Source organism: Amblyomma americanum, chromosome 1, assembly GCF_052857255.1.
Source record: "Amblyomma americanum isolate KBUSLIRL-KWMA chromosome 1, ASM5285725v1, whole genome shotgun sequence".
In the NCBI taxonomy this organism is placed as follows: Eukaryota; Metazoa; Arthropoda; class Arachnida; order Ixodida; family Ixodidae; genus Amblyomma; species Amblyomma americanum.
In genome coordinates this window covers 205,161,130-205,182,828 of record NC_135497.1, presented here as the reverse complement: position 1 = coordinate 205,182,828, position 21,699 = coordinate 205,161,130, and the positions used below count along the sequence as shown (strand labels likewise).

Here is a 21,699-nt window from a genome sequence, read left to right as displayed (position 1 = left end):
TGCTACCGTGTACTTAGTATGCCTTGGTGAACTGTGTAACGTCAGGCACACTATTCCCAGACTATGGTCTTAAGAGCTGAGCCATTCTTATGTCCCCCTTGTTTCTGGCTGTAACTGGAAGTGGTTGATCTAATGGATATACTACAAACGAAATGGGTGAGCAGCTTTGATAGTATATGCTTCTTTTTTTGGTTCATATGTTTCTTCGTTCACATGTTCATGTGCAATTTTTATAATCGGGATTTGACTCAAATTTGACTTTTTTTGCTGCTATTCAACAGTATTCATTCAAGTTATTTTTGAGTGAAAATTTCGCTATTTGCAAGCCCCTAAGTTTGCTCCTTCCTGCATTTTATTTTGTTCTCTAATTGGTCTTTTCATTTATAGGAGTGGTTCTGTTAATTTTAGTGATGAGGCACTCTACAGATTTGCACAGCAGCATGGATATTGCTCAGTATAACCTCAGAGTTCTGACATACCAGTACAAGTTATAGTCTGGTGACATGAAATTTGAGCACAGACCAATCACAGTGTTGTCCACTGTGGGGAAGTTTGGCTAGCATACCATTTCATACCCTGCATGTGAGCTGCATGCTGCATTTGCACCTCACTTTCCAGGTACGTGTGCAATGCCTCAGCGGATGTCGCCAAGGTGTTGTCCTGCTCAGGTGTGCTGCGCAAGTGCTTTCCCTCTGAGCAAGTGACGCCACCAGCTGAAGTTCCACCCAAGATTCCTCTGGAAAGAGTGTCTTTTGCTGGTCAGTCTGTGCAGAGTCTGTGGCTTTTTACACAGTGCAGTACCCGTCTACTGGCTAGCAGCCAACTCGTGTGTTGCATTTTCGCACCCATCTTCCATCTGTGGTTGTTGCTGCTCAATATAACTTTTTCTTCAACCCTCAACCTACAGTGACTGGCAAGAGCAGTCTGCCTTTCCCTTCATTAAAGGGCAACTGAAGAGGTTCGAGAATTCAGTGAGCCTAAAGGGGCTGAATGTGTGAAACTTGCAGGTAAAGAGTGCGAAGTCTTTTTGGGCTAACATTCGAAATGGTGAGGTGATCTCTGAATGAAGCCACATAGGCATTCAGGCTTCTCCGCAGTGCACAGCACCAGGCAGGGCCCACAGTGATGACGTCATATACAGTAGCACTATGTATACAGTGAAGAAACGGCTGCTTGAAGGAAGAAAATCAAAGCCTCCGAAGGTAAAGCTCATGAATCGTGGCGGAGGAGTGTCGGACGACACACAGCAGCATGTGGGTGAAGTCAGTGGGAATTAAGGAAGGACGTGGGATTCGGTGGGAACTTTTTATTTTTTGGCATTGAGCGATGAAATTTGACAGCCTTTTTGAAAAGTCCACTAAATGATTAGCTAGAAATTTTCAGTGGTGTATCTTCAGTAGCCTTTATATTACAAATTTTTATGTGCTTCATTGCTATACCAAACATGTAGAAAGCCTGGCATTACAATGAAACATGGCAGGAGCCTGCAGTTGCTCTTAAATTTTAGCCAAAGGAATGGTTCATGCAGTGGCATTTTCCAAATAGCACTTTTATTGGCCTGATTTTTTCTACAACATTATATCTATTCTTGCATAATGCACTCATTATCATCGCGTCAGAGTAGTTGCAGAGTAAAATAAAACAGGAAAGTAATTCAGAAATGTAGGAACGTCACTGCATAAAGAAATTACCAAGGAACACAATGCAATATACCGCATGAAAATCTGTGAAGCCATTGTCATGCTACACTTTCTGTATCAGGGAAGTCAGCCCGTAAAAACATTTTTGAGCAAACTGGCACTAAAGTTGCACAGGCAGTCATATTTTGGTACCTGAGGTCACAAAAGCATTTTTTAAAGTCACTTCTTAGCTATTCTCAGAGAAAATCTTTTTCGATATGAATATAAAGATCTTTAGATACAAATTTTGTATTTTCTAGAATTCTTTTTTTTTTTCAAGATTTTTGCGATTTGTACCCCGCATTCCCCCCAAAAAATTTCGGCAACAATGACATCATCAAGAGTTTTCCCACACTGCTCTGATGCAGTGAAGAGAAACCTAAACATCACCACTGTTTTAATCAGCAATTACATCACCATTTTAAATGCTAGGACAAAGCAACTTGGCATGCTTCACTTAGAATCTTCATACATTCGAATCCTTGAATCACCTCAAATTCTCAAAAAGCCATTTCAGCTTCACTTTAAGTCTTTTGCTGTTTGTCTACAGAGATTGCACTAATTTTCTTTTGCAGCAGCTTGCTAAGCCATTGTGCTGAGCAGTAGTTCGTATGAATAGTACTTTTTATTCTTGAAGACTGGCAATTAAAGTGGAAAGGGGAAGTTTATTGCTGAATTTGTTATGTACGCACCTTCTTGAATGCTATGACTCATCCCAGAAATAATCTGTAAAGTTCATCATTGTTTTTGCTTTTGTTTCCTGTTTCAGTTTATTTACTTGCCAGTGTTAGTACATGTGCAGCATGTGAGCTTCTGTAAATACAAGCATGAATGCTTTCGGAGTTTTTTTTTTTATATTGCATATTATTTTTCTTGTGAAACTGATGCTTACCATGGAACTGCTAGTAAAATAAAGCCTTGTATTTTTTTTCCTGGCTAGAAAATGCGGCCACAAACATAGGAAGGATGGAGCGAGCACTCGTGGCTTCCCATGATCCAGAGGAGATTGTCTCTCTCATCAAATTACTCCAGGGCGTTTCACCTCCTGTCCGATTAACATCACTGAGCTCACATGTAAGTTTAAACTTTTTTCTGATTTCCGGTCCACTGCTAGTTCTGAGGTACAGCAAAACCGCATTAATTTAACCTGTATTAATTCAAAAATTCTGATAATTTGAACTGCTAGCATAGTCCTGGCCTATGTGCATGTGAGCCTGTGGAATGCTCATTAATTCAGATGCTGCAAGCAGTTGACGAAATATGTGTCCTTAATACTGATTTCCATGATGCTTTGTTACCCACACAACTCTGACATGCAGGCAATGGTAGGCGTGGCGATGGTCAATGGACTCAAACAGTTGGCTGAAATATAGTCTGGCCGCATGGTTTCACTTTTTGAGCTTCGCCACCTGCCCGCGGCAATGATGGCTATTGACCAAACATTAGCGAACTAGCCAGCCTAGCTGTGCACCATTTTGGATGCTGATTGGTATGTCACTTATTATTTTAGAAGCGTCTCACCATTCTGGCGCCAGCACTTAAAGTTTCAGTCCACGTGGTTCTTCAATTCTTCTGGTGTAGCAACACTGCGTGCTTATCTTTTCACATAGCTGCATGCTTGCCTTCATATCCTACAGTGTGCATGCAGAAAGCATTTGGTGGAACTGTTTCAATTGTCACTGCCATGCGCCGCCGCGGTGGCTTAGTGGTTATGGCGCTTGGCTGCTGGCCCGAAAGATGTGGGTTCGATCCCGGCTGCAACGGTCTAATTTCGATGGAGGCGAAATTCTAGAGGCCCGTGTACTGTGCGATGTCAATGCACGTTAAAGAACCTCAGGTGGTCGAAATTTGCGGAGCCCTTCACTATGGCGTCCCTCATCCCTGAGTCCCTCAGCCTGAGTTGCTTTGGGACGTTAAACCCCCATAAACTGTAAACCTGTCGCTGCCATGCAGTTCTCACCTCAACAGCAGATGACCGAAGCTGAGATTTTCACCCAATGAAGTTACTGGGATGCAGATGGTTGCACCAGTTTTTTTGGGGCCATTCTGTAAATAAACCTTTAGAATTTGAGCATTCTTTTTCTCTTTCCTGCAGCTCGAATTAACGAGCTTCATTGTATTAATATTGGCCAGTCGTTGCAGTTTTTGTCTTTCTCCAAGTTTCAAAATGTTGTTTAAACAAGTTTTGTAGACCTCCTTGCGCTAATACTGAAGCTTTATGCTGGTTTTGAAAGCAGCGTACTTGTGTTGAGCCTAAGTGTCTTTGCAATATGTGTCGGAACGAACTCAAAAGCAGGTTCTATTGTGCGGCTGTTGTTTGTTACCTGTGTCAGTGTCAGAAAGCTGTATCATTGTTTTTGTGTAGTTTGATCCCGGATATGCCGAATTATTACTTTTATTGAACTGTCAGAATATTACCTTGAAAATTCCTTGCAAAAGTATAGCAGTGTTCACGTTTATCGTTTCCCGTTCAGCGGGCTGCACCCCTGCAAGTAGCGGTTCTCCCAATGGCACTCCTGCGCTAACTTTTCGCGCACAGAGCCGGGTTGGCTGCACAGCCTTGGGCACGTGCTGGCACCACTAGCGCTGTGAAACCATGTGACGAGGTGGATGTGGGGTGTGCCTGATGGTGGATGTGGGGTGTGGCCTTCAGTCCAGCATGCCTATTTTCGATGCTACACCGCTGTCATTTGGGAAATTCGGCGTTCGTTGCACCGTTTGTCACTCGGTGTAGCCAGCCTAGCTGACTGAAGGCTTGCAGCAGCTTTTGCATGGCCTGCTTCGCTGCTGAAGGCGACACAAAAATCAACGGCACCCAAATTTTGACTGAGGTATTATTGAGTAACTGAATTGTACTTCTTATGATCGCGATGACATCTTCCAAAGCAGAGCACAGTCTGCTGCAGCTTCGATGCAAAGTCAGCTAGGTCTAACGACACCCAGTTAAACGTTGTGCCAGCATGCCAGCAGTCCCCATGTCACTGCAGGAGGTGCGCTGCTAGCGTGGGTGCACTGTATTCACGCATCTGGGTTATAGATAAGCTTATCTGTTGCAGTTTTTTCTATATCAAATTATCAGTATATCGAACTATTTCATGATCCTCTTCGATTTCAATATACCGGAATCGACTCTAGTACACTTTATTCATGTGCGCATTTGGAGTTATTTTGGATTTCACTTTCAGTGCAAGCAATAAAGAAGCGTTGCCTTTAACAAGAATCAATTGGGGGAAGCAAATGAAAGCAGGGTGGTAGAAATAAATTTTTTCTTTACAGTGGCAGCTGACTCCCAACCTGCGGGAGTTTCATCGGGGCCTCCCACAGCAGTGGCAAGAGCGCATGTTTGTTCTTCTGGCCAAAGCCCTTGAGCTGCGTTCACTCAAGGTAGTAATCAGTGGCATTTTCGGAGCCTCAATTATTCTAGCATCCCAGCAGTAGTTTTAATAAAGAGATACAAACAAAAGAATTGAAAAGTCACTGAAACCAAAGAAAGCATAAGGAAATGTAACTTTTTGTAAGGTAGTTTGTAAAGTGCACAGCTTTCATATTGCTTGGTGTCATTAAATAAATTTTCTGCAAGTAGGCTGTTTTCTTAATTCAGGAAAGACTCAGAACCACACATTAGGCATTTGTTTTTCAAGTTCGTACTTCACAGGATCAGCTTTGAGAAAATTCTGTAGGTATTCTTCCAAAGAACACTTCCTTTTAATTGTACTCGCAGCAGTGGCTTGCATTTATGCTTGCAAGGGGACTGCTTTTTTGCAACACTTGAACTGACATTAGTCTGCACTACAACTTTCCTCAGACAATTTTGCCCTGGTTCTTTTTTACCTAAATGCTCATCATCTGTTGTTTTTTTTATCTGTATTTATCATCACCCTAAGCGAGCATGTTTCTGGCTACCTGTGAGTTTTCTTATTCTCACACATGTAATAACAGGGGCACTCATACCCCATGACATGCAAAATTTTTCAATGGATTAAATGTGCTTAGCGGCATATCCTAGTGAATTCACTAATGGATTCACCTAATTACTTTGAGGCATTGTTGTCTGTCTAGTGGCAGCTGCAGTATTGAGCACCCTCGCCTGTCTCCCTCTGCTCCAGTTGTATGGACCCTCACTGCTGCTGTTCCATGCGGTGGAGGCAGAACTTCGTCTGCCCCAGTGGCGTCGCCTAGCAGCCCTGTTGGTGGCGGAGATGCGCTATACAGAGGCCTTGCAGGCATCCGACACTCTGCCACTTCCAGCTGGCACACAACGCCGGCCCACAGACCTTATTCAGCTAGCCCACACCTCCTTGCTTGCATACTACGCTGAAGATGACAAAGGTGGCTACTTTTTAGCAGCACTGCTGTGAAGATTTTTCCTGCTTGCGGGCGAAACATTGTTTTTAAACTGCTTCCCATTTCTATATTGCTCCAGTGCTTACTTCTCACAGTCTGCTGAAAAGTATGCTTGTGTTTGAGTGCCCTTTTAGGAAGTATTATTCTTTTTGAGTACCCTTTAGGAGGTAGCAGAGCCTCTGTAATATGATCATGGTTGATCTAAGTTTGGGGATGCTTCAAATTTTTCTCAATGCTGGCTAGAGGCATGGTGTTTAGTACGGTACAGTTATTTCTGAAGTGATTGGTTTGTTGGATTGTGGTGGATGCTACAAACTGGCAAGCCACTGGCAGGTGCGGCCTGGCTGTCAAGGCTAGCCTCAGCGGAGAGTAATGCAATCTCTAGCTCGCCTTTCATGCCAGGGTGCTACGTGACCTCAGCAACCATATCAGACTGCTTACATAGGCATGGATTGTTAAGCTCTGCCTGTGTAACCTGCAGAATTAAGAGCTCCAGAGTTAGGATTAGGAAATGTTACTTACAGAATTAGGAATTTACATTGCTAACGAAGTGAAAACGCTGAAGAATATGAGAGTGATGTACAAAAATGTGAAATGCGACATGTTTTTAACATGAGCCCGAGCAGTGTCAGTGATGCCATATGAGAATCTGCATTTTTGCTTCCTTTTTAGAGGTGCCCGAATATTCAAAATTTCAAATATAAATCGAGTATGTTTCATACTCGGTTCATATTTGATTCGAGAAATTGATATTCGAGAATGTCAGAATAGTCGAAAATATCCGCATAGTCGGCAACATTTGAATACTGCTTTGACAGAAAGACTGAAGTTTCAGGGGTGCTAAAATTCATGTGCTGCAGTTTGGCAGTGAGGGGGGTGCAGACTGTAAATAGCCTATTAGATAATAGTGAGAGCAGTGAGTGTGACTTGATTCACAAAGTGAGGACTATTACTTAGACCGAGCCTGGCACCTCAGATGTAACTTGAGCCCTGGCTTGAAAATCTGAAACTGTGCAAAGAAATATTCATCAGTTAGATGTATTTGGCTGTTTACATCAGCTGTATATTCTATCAAAAGCGACTGAAAATGAATGTGCTGCACTGCGAGAAAATTTTGTCTCATTGAAAGGGTGTTTCACGTGGCTGAGTTGTCCTGATACAAGAGCAAAAGGAAACCAGCTGTAGCTCCATCCCAAATGAGTCTAGAGGCTTATCAATGGCAGTATTTTGATCACCAAATACTACCTCCAGGTGATGGCATAGCAGAATATCATGCAAATGTTTAGTATACGAGGCCCAGGAAAAAAACAGCAAAAGCTGTCTGGAGTGCAATGAGTGCCACTTCGCAGTTGATACACCTGACTGCTTCAAGATTTTTAGAAAAAAAATTTTAATTACTCTAGGTTGGCGATTGTCTTCAGAGCCAAATAAAATCAAAATGTCTAATATGTGACCTTTACAGCACGAGTTATTGCCAATTCTTTCCAGCAACCCAGCTCGTGCTGTGTCATCGCGGACGGCGTGTTGAAGCGAATGGGTTAAGATATGAGAACACAAGTCCCAGTCAGCCTGTGTGAAGCAATAGCGTGCAGCAAGGTTAAAAGCACAAGCTAAGCATAAGGTGTCTGGGCCATTCATGCTCTTGAGGCCGCCGTGATGCCACCATGGCTTGACAGGATAGTGTCAAGCATGGAAGGTAGTAACCAATGTTGTGGTACCATCTGTTGATAAATACAGTGAAAGCTCGTTAATTCGAACTTCGATAATTCGAAGTTTCGGATAATTCGAACTACACTACTTGGTCCGGCCAAGCTCCATAGAGATCTGTGTATAAAAAAGCCCGTTCGGAATTCGAAAGCGAGTCGGTTCAGCTACGGATTATTCGAACTAAGCACCGCCGTGTCTGGGCGGCTTGGCACACAGCAGGTGGCCAAAAAAAAAAAACCACCTTCGCATAGTTAGAGGCTGCGCACGTCGGCACGTCCTAAATGGGGACAGAAGATGGAAACAGATAAAACCGTGGAAGAGTGGGTAAAGCCTAAATGGCACCATCACCGGCGCGGCGCCGCCGAAGGGTAGGGGTTGGCGGCCGCTGTGGCGGCTGCCTACCCTCATTTCCGCGCAGCGTCCGAAACTCACAACTGAATACTCGCTAATTTGAGCCCTGTTAATTCAATAATATGGATAAGTACTGTCGGCGCGTTCCCAGCCAACGCCCGTGAAAGGTTATGACTTCGGACGGGCGCTACAAATTACGTGCGAAAAACTTTTTTTTTCTTTCACCCATCAGTCGCCAACGAAAGCACGCGGCCAGCCGCGATCATGACGCTGGCTTTTAGCATTGCCCGGAGGTTAGCCGCTGGCCGGAAGCGGCCAACGTGGGCTATCAGCGCGGACCAATCAGGGCGCGACCGCATCTGACTTCCACCCGCTTCTACAAACATGGCTGCGCCTGCCGAAGCAACCTCTCGCTTCACCACGAACTCCTCATTGCCACTGCACTGTATGTTATCTTATGTAAATAGTGTATATATCACCACTCCCCCTATCCTTTCTTACTGTCCCCTCACCTCTCTCATTTCAGTTCTTCAAACTGCCTGCTATCCTTTATTTCTGCTGCCTCAGCTCAGGTGCCGCCATAGAGTTTCTTACTATTAACTAGAGGGAAAGCTGGCGCCCCGCCTATGGGAGTTTGCATGGAGCTTCCTCGAGACCACCTGAGCCACCATGGGTGCTCTAAGCATCATGGGGCGGAGAGCTACCGACTGCAGAACGACAACTTTTGGCCAAAAAATAATTAATAAACAAACGTTGCTTGATAATCAAGAATGTCCTAACATTCAATATCCTGTCTATAAATTGCAACAAACGAGCAGAAAAGCGTGTAAATGTAAAGTTTGCCCAAAATAAGCGATGGCTTGCTCTCCTATTGGTAAGTATTGCAGACAACAAAAGCCAACATTTCATGCTTAACAGGTGCTTTCTTAAAAAGAATTATGTTTTTAAAAAAAATTTTTGTCGCTTGAACGCTTTAAGAGGTTTTTTAATGGCACTTCGGAAACCAAAAACCTTTTATTGGCGTCGTGTGCTGTTGCGTTTTCGCTACTATGGCTTTTGCGCGCTACGTCTGCGTCAAAGTCATCTGCGCCGTAGACAGAACGGGACATCTCAGTAACGCCACTCTCTGTTCCTGAAAAAAACCGACTTTCCCGCGCCAAGTAGCTCATCGCCCCATGATGCTTTGAGTGCCCATGGTGGCTCAGGTGCAGCGTCGCCAGCTTTAACTCTAGTGAATAGTAAAAAACTCTATGGGTACCGCCGCCGCAGTGATAGCAGATGTCGGGGTTAGCAAAAATCTTTTACCTTCCTTTTGTTACTATTTTTGAATTAAACACTTACTACTACTACACTGTGCCTCATGTTCACGACAAACAAAAGTTGTACGAAGCTTTCGCTTTGCCTGAAGATGCCTGCAGCACAAAATTTTAGCGATGAAACGCGCCAGATTTTCAGAATGCTTCTGGATTTTCAAAGCTGCTAGGCTTAGCCACTAGGCGTCGGTTGAGGTCGAGAAGCGCGGGAGGTTCAAACAGGTTAACTATTTTGGTTCAGAAAGAGGTCAGAAAGAATAATTCGTCCTCTTTGTTGTCATTGAATAAATAATAGGTTAATTGTAAATGCACAGCTGTTCTTTTCAGCATTTTACTAAGCATATGGAATCGCACCGTTTCTAAATTCTGGCGGCAGCGGTCTGGCGGCGGCTGCCCGTTTTCCGCCGCTTGTGGTGCTGCATGGCGGCGGTGCGTAGCGGTGCGTTGGCGTTCCGCAGCGCAGGTTCCCTCCATGTGGGTCGCCCTTATGGCGAACGTACTGAAAACGAGGCTTGCACAACCGGACAAGCGCTGACACTCTGCAAAGTTCACATCTCCCCCTTGCTAGAGCTAACGTCAAAAGGTAAAGACACCATGATGTTATCGCTGCGCAGCATCTTGGCGCACTGCCAAGAAATGTGTTGTGGACCGTGACGGTGCAAAACGGAGGGAAGCGTTAACGACTGACGTTTTTTTTTTTTTTTTCCAATTAGTCAAAAGTCGGGGGGGGGGGGGGGGGGGGGGGGGGTTCATTATGCGAGTGGGCTCGTTACGCTAGTAAATACGGTACATATACCGTAATGCAAATGGTTCTTGTCCGTTTTTTCGAGGCCATTCGATAATTCAAAATTTTTTCCCGGTCCCGTGAAGTTCGAATTAGTGAGCTTTTCACTGTATTGTAACAAAGAGCCATCTGATTGCCGAGGCAAGCCATTTCATTTTCATTCGTTGTCTTCGATTTGCTAAGGTCAGAAGGTTGCACATTATAAAAGTGGCGTAACATCGCCTGTGTTGCATGTGAGTGTAAATGGGGAGAAATTGGGGGCTTCATTTGTGAGTTTCTCAGCAATGCAGTCATTTTTTGTGCAGAAAAAAACAATGGATGTGTTCCTTAACCCTTTAACACGCTATGTACACAATTGTGTACAAAGCAAACCCGCAGCTTTTCTTGAGAGTGATTGCACCTAGCAGTGGTGTCTTTATTTCAGATGAGTTTTGCATCTTTCATGTGGTAAATAGAGTGGTTTTTTATGCTATAATAGGGAATGCAGTAAGTAAAATTTTAGAAACAGTGAGCACAGTAGCACGTCATCAGCTATTTTTGTGAAGACACATTTTGCCACCAATAGTAACATTTTTTTTTTTTTTTCAGTTTCAAGCATAATGTGCACATTTGAAATAGAAATTATTGCCACGATCCTTCGAGTGTTTACTTGATAGGTCACAGCATTTCGATGTCACTATTTTCATCAGTTATGACACTTTGTATGAAATTTTGCACATCCCTGTAGTAAAATAACTACTAGTTTTTAGCGCTGGAAAACTAACAAATGGTCTTTCTTAATGCCTGAATATGCCAGGAAAATGTTTCTTTTCAACGAAACAAAAAATGGCATTTCAAACGGTTAAGGGTAATCTGTCAGGCTTCTTCTTTCTGTTAATATATTTCTTTTTGGGGCTCTTTTAACAACCACTATCTGCTTTATTTACACTTCCTTTATGATGGATCTGTCAGGCCTATACTAAAATGGTGGAGGTAATTTGAGGTAGGTATACCCAGAAACATTTATCCCTTCAGGCACATTATCGCTTGGTTACATGTGTTTTTCATGACCTAGAGTTCACTACATCAGTGGCTGGCTGTTAAGTTTGCATTTAGACTATGTTGAAGTGGCTGTGCCCCTCAGCACTAGTTTCATTCTGTCTTTACAGTTCTAAGAATAATCATTTCTGCTTGCTTTCCTGGTTACTGTCATTTCTGATGCTCAGATTATCGACCGTGTCAAGAAATGGCAGAGCTGTGCTGCACACTACTTCTGAACTTGTCTGAATGGGACATCTTTTCCGAGATTGAAAACAAGCAGCGAGCATCAGTAGGCGTTTTTGAGGTGAGTTTATCCAGCTGTGTGGCAAGAGCTTCTAGTGTTTGCTTAGTTAGCAAGGATGTGCAGATGAGAAAGTTTGTGTCGTGAAGGTGACCCATCTACTTTTGCGCACTGAGGTGTTCGTACAGAAAGAATTCTATACTCCAATCACATGGCAGTCATCAAAGGCCTTTCCCACAGAGGCATCTGATTCCACCAAAGGAGTAGCACCTGAAAGCAGCAACAATGCAGCTATATGGCTGTTAAGCTGTTAAGGTGCCAGAAGTGGAGGTATCAGGATTGGAGTACTATTTTATTCATTGGGTGAGCCAATAAATAACTCCCTTTTATTACCTCTATAAGAAAAATGTAAACAGCTACTCTGGTCAACACCCACAAGTAGTGTTTATTGTGCTGGCCGTCATGGGCATTCGTTGCTGGTACACTGTACTCTTAAGATATGAGGAAATGAAAACTTGTTTGGTTTATGGGGGTTTAACGTCCCAAAGCAACTCAGGCTATGAGGGACGCCGTAGTGAAGGGCTCCGGAAATTTCGACCACCTGGGGTTCCTTAACGTGCACTGACATCGCACAGTACACGGGCCTCTAAAATTTCGCCTCCATCGAAATTCGACCGCTGCGGCCGGGATTGAACCCGCGTCGGACCTGAATCACATCGCTTTGCATATTAACAAAAGGAACAAAAACAATGTGCAGGGCATTGTGTTTAAATCGCGTCGCTTTGCACATTATGTATTTGTCAAGTAGAGTTTTGCCTTTTATTTTCAGCATATATTTGACTGCATGACTGGTCACCCAGAAAGCATCAGTTCATTCCAATGTTGAATATGTGATATAACTATGCGGGCAAACCCACTTAAACAATACCAGTTCTAGCAATATGTCGGCTATAACAATAAACAGCCATGGCACCGTCAAATTTACTGTGGGTCCTATAGTAAACGATCTGCTTACTGCTACATTGGTTCGTTGCTGTGTTTTCTGTTATAACAATTAAAACTGGCTGCTGTCAGCCAGCTTTAACAGAAAAAAACAGTGTGAGATTCTGACAAACATACAAGCGTTCGTAGTAGACCACACATCAGGTGCACATTGCTTTGTATGGGACTTATTTCCACCCTTCAAAATTGTGAGTGCGCCCACAGATGCTAAGGGAATGATGCCCCCCCCCCGATGATCAGCCTGCCCAAGTTGTGCCCTGAGCTGGAGGGCCCCACAGATGGTTCAGTCCCTTCGGGGCTTTATTTTCACGAAAGGCCTTCTACTTGACTATGTGGAGCAACTATGTGCTCTTGAAAAAAATGTAAGTCATCTTTGCGTGAAGGAAGCAAAGCTGGCAGACTGTAGCTTTTCTTTGAACCAGTGTACGACTTCCTATTTGATTAAAATGTTTGAATCTTTGTCTTTTCTTCTTTTTTTTTGCTAGTCTGATTATAACAATGATATTTCCTTGGCAATGCCATTTTCTTGGCACTTGAATGTTGTTATTAGTTGGTTTGACTGTACTACCGTTAGACCAATAAAAATTTTTCTACAGTAGTCTTTTTACACTTTATACAACTTTCAGTTTATGTTGCAGTAGTTTTATTAACTTAAACGCATTATAGATAAAAGGAGATTGTGCATAGATGACGCTTCACATCATACTGCAGTTGTCCAAGGCTTTGGCAGCAGTCTGCAAGGACGTCAGCATGAACAAGCTGACTCGTTCAATTGCCCAGGAGCTTTGGGATTTGTGTGAGTGCCATTGATATTTGTGTTTTCTGTCACCTGTGCCAGTCTTTAATTGGATGCAGTGTACTCAAGTGCTCATGAGAAAAAATATGATATGTGAGGTATACTGCAGTGGGAAATAGGTTTTGATACATGTATCATGTATTTTTAGGAATATGGTTGCAAAATCTTCTAATATGATAGTAAGCATGGTTATTTTTGGTGCTGTAATACATATTTGGTGCTGTGTACATATGTACGAACTGTGCAAGCCTGTGGTGAGAGAAAAATCTGAAAGCTACACCTTTATGTGCTCATCAAAATTGCTTGTGTGTATGTGCAAAAAAAATGTGGTTGAAACATACTTAAGGTGTGCAAGAATCTGACCATAGTGATGTGGTTGGGTTTGCTTTCTGTACTGTGGTGCCATGAGCATCCCTGTCCCAAAGGCTGTTTTTGAGCAGCAGACCTTATGCCTTAAATTGTGATCTCGTTAACCTCTGAGATCTGCTAGTTTTACTCTTCACTAGTTTGTCGTTCAAGTTTTGCTCAAGTTTTCTTTTTCTATTTTACTTGTAACGTTAATAGTGCATTAAATGCATTGCATCATCACTCATTGCTCAACTTAATTAGATTGGCAAACCTTTTTTCATTCATTTAACCATCGTTTTCTTTCAACCATCATTACATACCCCATTTATAACCTGGGGCAATAAATTTCGCTTTAAAAAAACTACAAAAATAAGCAAAAGGAAATCGTTATTAAGAATTCAGCTATTTGATTGCTGATGATTCTTTTAGTGTATGCTTTGATTGATGATGTTCACGTGTCAATGCCTGGTACCAGCATTTTTGGGCCCACATACGAACTTCAGACTCAAGGGATTTGAAGCACTCATCGATTGACTGAAGCAGTATAAGTGGCTGTCACTTTCAGTTGCAAGGAAAAGGGGCGTGGTGCACAAGCACTGTGCACCCATGCGATGTAAAGCCTGAATTTCAGCGCAGCTGCATAAACCTCTTTTTCACACTAAAAGTTGAACATGCGCAAAAACAGAGTTGCATTATATTATAAATCTTCTTCTTGCTCATAAAATATATTTGGGAATATAGTTTTTCTCTTTAGCAAAAAGGATGAATTTTTTTATTGCTGCTTTAGGCACAGCTGCAAAGCAAATACAGGAACATATTTATGATGCTTTGGCACCACAAATGATTGTACCAGAGCCACATTTGCTGCTTTAGCCAATCTGTGAGTGATTTGAAGTTGTTTTTGGCTCTCCCTTGTACCGTGTTAGCATTTGCTAAAACACAGAGCAAAGCTGAGCAGGAAAATACACTGTAGCTTGAAATGGGCATTGCTGCTTGTGCTGTTGTGCAGTGCTGTCAATGCTGGTCACACCAGGAACCCCCCAGAACAAAAAGGCTTCCATAACGGCTGGCAAAGATGGCGGCCAGCGAGATGCAACTGCCACACCTACCCTTAGCAGGTGATGTCATGGTCCTGTTCCGAGGCACTGGATTCCTCTTTTCTTTTTCTTTGTTTGCTTTGAGCTGACTGACGACCAGTAGAGCTGTATTTTTGAAGACTGTTCATGCAGCACAAGCATTAGTCAACTTGCTGTTTGCAAAGAAGCCTAAACAGCTCTCTTGGCATTTTATTGAAAGTAAGTTAGTGTATGCTTTTTCACTAGGAAGTGTTGCAGAGGGGAAGTGCTAAAGAAATAAGAAGTATGTGCAGTATGGTTCACTGTTGAAGGGAACATGCGGTCGCATGAAGTTGACTTTCCGCGAGGCGCTGCTGCAGAAAGCTGGAAAGAATGCCGAGCTGATTATGGTCCGGAGTTTTTTTCGGCATTCTGTCCCCGTGCATGGATCTCATTTTTTCACACCCACAACGCATTGATTACCTCTTCTCGCTGCTAAATTGGCTTTTTCCATTCTGTGGTCGCAACATTTTCTCCGGACTAGATTATCCACGTGTGAGTGACTTCGTTCATATGCCACTCAACGCGTACAGTACACGTTGTGTGGCATATGAACCACGGTACTGACACGTGGATAATCTAATTGTCAACTTCCAAGTCAACTTTTACATGCAAGTTAAAGTCCATTGATAGGATAAGAAGGTTGGTCTATGATTGGGGTCGCTCTGACGACTTCAGAATTGTTTAATACTTAGAACAGTCTTACGTAGAGTTCCAGCATCATTTTAGTGATTCTGATGTGTCGGCCAAAAAGCTGCGGTTAGTTTTCAAAAATAACTTTGAGCACTGCTTGACAAAGCATGTGCCAACTCAAGTCAAGAGTATACGAAAAGTTAACCCCTGGGTAACGCGAAAAAATATACAGCTGAAATGCAAAATTTCCAGGCTGAGAAAACTCAGAAGCAAATTTTCATTGCCTAGGTACACTGGAAAAATTCGTGAAAATTCCCGTGCACTGAAGGTAGCCATAATGTTAGCAAAAGAAAAATACCAAAATGTTACCGTTAGTAACTTCGTGAAATCTTCTCAAAAATTTTGGCGGTACCTTGATTCAAAGTCACATAAGTAATCTAATCTGCTGCCAAGTGAAGCTCTACTTGGAGCTCAAGAGTTTAACTGTTACTTTGAATCTGTGTTTACTGCTGACAATGGCATATTACCGGGCAGAGACCCTCTGGATTCTGATGGCGCCTCAGAACTCGAGGAATTAACAGTAACTGAGTCTGGCATCCTGGGACCTTGTTGCTTTCCATTAATGTTGTAAAGGCCAGTGGCCCAGACAATATTCCATATCCTTCCCGTAGAAGACATGCAATATGGGTAAGAAAATACCTTAGGCTTGTCTATGAGAAATCACTGGAAACTAGTGAATTACCACACGACTGGAAAAAAGCTAAAATAATCCCTGTTCATAAGAGTGGAAGTTATGACAACCCGTCTAATTATTGCCCCATTTCAATCACTTCTACAGCTTGCAGAATTCTTGAGCACATTATTCTGGAACATATCACGACTTACGTGGAAGAAAATACTTTCATTTGTAGCAGCAAACGCGGATTCCACAAAGGCTAGTCAACTACAGCGCAATAAATTGAAACAATACATGACCTCGCGTTAACTATTGACAATCGTGGGCAAACACATTTTCTTTCTCTATTTATCCAAAGCATTCAGCTGAGTATTACACCCAAAAATGCTTCAGAAACTACACATTATTTTGCTCTGGGAATATAACACAATGGCTTCAGGCTTATCTGACTAATCGGCTCCAGTTCATTGAATATGAAGGGTAACGTTCGGGATGTGCTGAAGTAGTGTCTGGCGCGCCTCAAGGAGCAGTATTAGCTCCATTTCTTTTTCTTACCTTCACAAATGACATTGCAGACAACGTCGACTGTACGATCCGTATGTTCGCAGGTGACTGTGTCATTTACAAAGAAATTAGCAGTTACGAAAATCAGTTAGTTCTTAACAACTTACTAGTGCAAGTTTCCGAATGGTGCCAACACTGGCAGCTGGTGCTTAACTTAGATAAAACTATCTCTATGACAGTAACCAGGAAAAAAATCCACTAATATTTAGTTATGGTATTGAGAACCAGAATTCCAGAGAACAAAGAATTCCAGATGTACACAGCGCCAACAAGAGCACTAGCTTTGACAGCATTGCACCTGATGTAAAACTGAGTTTACAGTGTAGACAAAAAGGGCATTCGCGATACACAAAGAGCCTTAAGCATTGCATTGATCCATTGTCTCAGTTGAAAAGTAGCATATATCCTCGCATGTGGCGATGTGTGCCATACGCCCACTCTCTTTCATCGTGCCATTCTCTTTCCAACACGAGGCAACCATTTTAGCTTTGCCTTTCAGTCCATTTAGTTTCCTGTAAGGGGTGCGCATAGTGCCGTTATTTTACTTTGGCATTTTTTTTTTTTCACTTTATGTCACAACTTTATCTCAAGTTTGCTGGTGCTGTCTCTCTCTCTAGCAAGTGCAACTGAAGCACGATGTTAAATTTTCTGCAAGTGCATTAGTATGATGTACACAGCTCTGCTGTTGCTGTAATTGAGTTTTTGCATTGTGGAATTTGTGCTCCGCTATTGTGACCCACCACATCTAGGTGAGAGGTGAAAACATACACATAGCACCACTTAGACAGCGCATATGGCTCACGATTATGATGCTTTTTGCTCCTTTCTCATACAAAGAGAAGGAGAGAGAGGAGGATTGGTTGACTTGTTATAAAGTGCTGTGACATTGTAGAGAAGAGTGGGAAAAACAATGAAAAAATGCAGCTAAAATGGCAAAACTACATACTAAGGAATTTAGTGGCTTTAGAAATCAAACGAATGACGTGTCACCAAAATGTCTGGAATGCAGACAAATAGAAGAATAACACTTGCAGAGGCTAATTGCCAAGCAGTGCAAGAGAAAACTTATAGGAGGGGTATCGCTGAGACAAAAAAAAAAAGGAACAAAGTTGTTTGATTTCAATGGCTGTACCATATTTACTCGGTTCTAATGCGCACCTTTTTTCCTGGAAAAATCACCTAAAATGATATGTGCTTTAGAATTGAGTACGAAAATGAAACCACGTCAGCAGCACACTGTTGTCTTCAGCGTCACAAAATGGCGGCTTGGTACTTTTACGCATCAATATTATCGATATCGCCTACCGCAGTCTTGGATACTAAGAGACCTCGCAAGCATCTGAAGTGTCCCATCAGCAGGGCACCGACCTGGACTTGAGCCAGCATGGAAACATCATTTGCGAAGATGGGCTGAGTTCACTAAGACGCTGGTTTAATTGAGCTGACCTTGCATGCAGGGGCTTTCTAAGCACACAGTGGTGCAGCTGGGCAGCCCTGCACCGAGGCAGCACCTTATCTGTTCCTAGAAGATGCTGGCCAAGCATGCAACTGCCATTGGTGCTCCCGTCTAGGGCGCACTACCAAGTTTGCCGAACGCGCCACTACCGCCGGAGCTCCTGTCGCAGTAACGCGCCATGATGTTATCGGAGCACAGCACCTTGGCGCTCTGCCAAGGTCTGCACTGTGGACGCCGACAAGGGCACGAAGGAGCTAGCTAAGAAAACCTAACGCTTTAAAATAAGATGGTTTATGTACGGAGGCAAGTGGCGATTTGGCGGCCACACGTGCATATTTCTTTATTGAAGCATGAAAATTTGGTGTGTGTTACAATCGAGGGTGCGTTAGAATCGAGTAAATACCGTAACTGTGCTTTGATGACACTGCAGAATCATTTTGGGAGCAAGTTTCTCACACCTGCTCAAGTACAACACTTGCAACCAGAAAAGGGCCACAAGCATTTTAAAGGTTGATCTCGTCCAAGTGGGATGCCATGCACAATATCATGTTGTTTTGCTGGATAAGAAGGAGTAAGCTGTGCTTTTCATGAACAAAATCCATATGTATGACAGAACTTGTATCACTGTAGGAGAAATTTTAAGACTTAACATCCTTAAAATGTTTTGCTCCACTTTCCCTTACAGGCATACGTTTCATTCTTTTCTGCAACAGCTGAAGGTGAGATAGTGAATTCTTGATTTTTTTTAGGAGCAGCAGTGCAGTGTTTCTTATTATCATGAGTGGTTGCTGTGGCATGGCTGATTGCTGTCTTAATTTTGTTTTAGTAATGCAGCGCTGCCATATTGCTTGCTTAAAATATTGCTGCATGTGCTTCTACCAGCTGTGCCCCCCGAGAGCTGCTGCTGGAATAATAGCTCACTTTTTTTACTGTAAGCACTGTAACATTGCTGTCTACTAATTGGGCATAAAAGGGTTGCAAAGTAATGCTTGATTCCTCTCTCTTTATTTTTTACCATTAATGAGACCAGTTCTACCTTGCCTTTGGTTTTAGTCATCACAAGGATGGGAATTGAGTGTAGCAGCTGCCTTGCCCTCACAGTGGCACTGTTAGCACATGCAGCATTTTCAGATTTAACTTGCGTGATTATGTGCTGGTCATGGGGAATTCTGCTGAACTTATGGATGCTGACATCCAGAATGTTGTTTAATCTTTAGTGCACTTTTCTCTTGCATTAGGGTTTTTGTATGTAATAGAGCTAAGTCATGGTATTTCATTAACAAATGACTTCTTCTGCCAAATCTTTTTTAATTGCAGGAAGGTGCACTGAGTGGTAGCTTTTTGCAGATACTTAAGTCAGTATTTGCTAGGTGCAGAAACTAAACATGCCATGAGGCTTTTTTTGTAGTTGATGGCTTTACAGAGTGATAGTGATGCAAAATTGCTGCATTCTGTGAAATCGCTGAAATTGCATTCAGAAGGTGCGGTTATGTAAAGTTGCAGTCTTTATTTCACGTATTTTTGCATTAATGGCTTTATTTTCTATGTTCCATGAGTGCATGCCAGTTGCCGCCCGGCAGGTTGGATGCTTATGCGTGATGTCACACGTCTCGAGGCAAACTGCTCCTGTCGTACGATAGTGGCACTATTTCAGCTGTCATGCCTGAGAGATCAGAGTTGGCTGAGTTGCCTGAGAGATCAGAGATGATTTTCTGTCATTTTATTCGAATCAATGAAAAAATTGGAACCAATGAAAGTACAGTAAAACCTCGTTGATATGTTTTAAAATAAATACGGAAAAATGCATTATTTGGGAAAACGTATGACCAGACCGCCTAATTTTGAGGAATGTAACTGTTGAATGAGGTGCAAAGACATTAACTGATAATTTCACTTCATATAAAAATGTCGATTAGCATTTCTTTGCACAAGATCTGAACAAATCCTTTTCTAATGCTAGCAAAATTTAGTCCGCGCTTTAAACAGCGCAAACACGGACTAAATTTTGCCAGCATTAGAAAAGAATTTGTTCAGATCTTGTGCAAAGAAATGCTAATCGACATTTTTATATGAAGTGAAATTATCAGTTAATGTCTTTGCACCTCATTCAACAGCGCGGAAGGAACTTCGTAACGCATCCGGTCCGCCGATGGCAACGACGAAAGTAACCAAAATCTCCTCCTCGTCATTCTCGGATGCTTCGCCCAATAGCACCGAAGTACTGCGGGGAAGCCAACGCGGCGGCTGACTGTCGCAGCGTTCTTGCTTTTAAGAGCGTGAGCTCTTACTCATCACGTTTCAAGATTTCGTGGGGGCTGCTACCACCCTGAGATCACAGTGCCATCTGTGGCAGCAACTAGAAAGCAGCAAATCTCACATTGAGACTTCTAGCGCCATCTACAATAGCATTATAGAAGCAACCACCTGCCGCGTGCCAATGATGACGTCATGGTCCAATATGGTAGATAGAGGTGGAACTATGTGAGTATGACGTCAGGGGACGAAATAGCAGAAAACTGAAAAGTTAAACTGTCCCGTTACAGGACAACTGTATTGTATGCATTTGTGCTGTGCTATTGTTGCTGAGAGGAAGAAGGAAAAGGAAAGTGCACAGAGTAGGCTCAAGCCGAGCCACGCTCGCTGCCGCATGCTCAAAGTAGGAGAGGTAAAGGATAGGAGAGCAAAGAGTGAAAGAAAAGACGCGCCGCGCTAATATGCCCCGGGCCGATCCCGGAGGCAGTGCAATAGCGGACCAACCAGTTCCAGAGTGCTTCAAGCCAAGCACTCTGCCATAGTCCAAAAATAAGTTTAATATCTTATGTTGAAGGACCCGCAGCTGCCCCGCCGCGGTGGCTCAGTGGTTAAGGCGCTCGACTACTGATCCGGAGTTCCCGGGTTCGAACCCGACCGCGGCGGCTGCGTTTTTATGGAGGAAAAACGCTAAGGCGCCCGTGTGCTGTGCGATGTCAGTGCACGTTAAAGGTCCCCAGGTGGTCGAAATTGTTTCGGAGCCCTCCACTACGGCACCTATTCTTCCTTTCTTCTTTCACTCCCTCCTTTATCCATTCCCTTACGGCGCGGTTCAGGTGTCCAACGATATATGAGACAGATACTGGGCCATTTCCTTTCCCCAAAAACCAATTATTATTATTAAGGACCCGCAGCAGATATTAAATCAGGTGAGCGATAGTACAATTTGTTCCGTTATATATACTCTATCAACAAGGGGCACCCATCCGGGGACAGTTGTATACCGAATTTGGTAGGGAAATAAAACCCTGTGGGTTGTGGTATAGAAACAAAACCACAATTAAATCATGGGTAAACATTGTATACATAGAATTACTAATTGAAGCGTTACCATATCACACCGCAAGTCAAATTCTAGGCCCACCTTTACCCCTCAAACGAAGCAAATTCCGTTTGGGACGTATCTTGAGGGTGTGTAACTCGACAACGGGCAGACGTGCATCGCAATTTCTCTGACAGATGGCGCTAGGCGTCGATCGCTCAGCTAGGTGGAAAAGTTGTTACTTTTCTGAACTGCTTAGGGTTTTCTTCACTGGCCCCGCTGGATGCGGAAAGACTTTCGTTTTCCACATGGCCAATGAAGCTAGCGCTCGTTACTTCGTCTTCCAGACGGTGGTGGCCTTTTTTTTTTTTTTTAACC

At 43.1% G+C, this 21,699-nt stretch overlaps 1 protein-coding gene across 1 annotated transcript in view; it reads left to right on the top strand.

The window, feature by feature from the left end:
* The window catches only part of LOC144114527 (integrator complex subunit 8-like), a 96,883-nt gene that overhangs the window by 44,054 nt on the left and 31,130 nt on the right, over positions 1-21,699 (top strand). The window contains exons 12-19 of the mRNA XM_077648332.1: positions 619-758; positions 2,620-2,753; positions 4,956-5,063; positions 5,786-6,008; positions 11,384-11,502; positions 13,153-13,237; positions 14,595-14,703; positions 18,715-18,748. Of these exons, the coding sequence (XP_077504458.1) occupies positions 619-758; positions 2,620-2,753; positions 4,956-5,063; positions 5,786-6,008; positions 11,384-11,502; positions 13,153-13,237; positions 14,595-14,703; positions 18,715-18,748 (952 nt within the window). The remainder of the gene's footprint in view (positions 1-618; positions 759-2,619; positions 2,754-4,955; positions 5,064-5,785; positions 6,009-11,383; positions 11,503-13,152; positions 13,238-14,594; positions 14,704-18,714; positions 18,749-21,699) is intronic.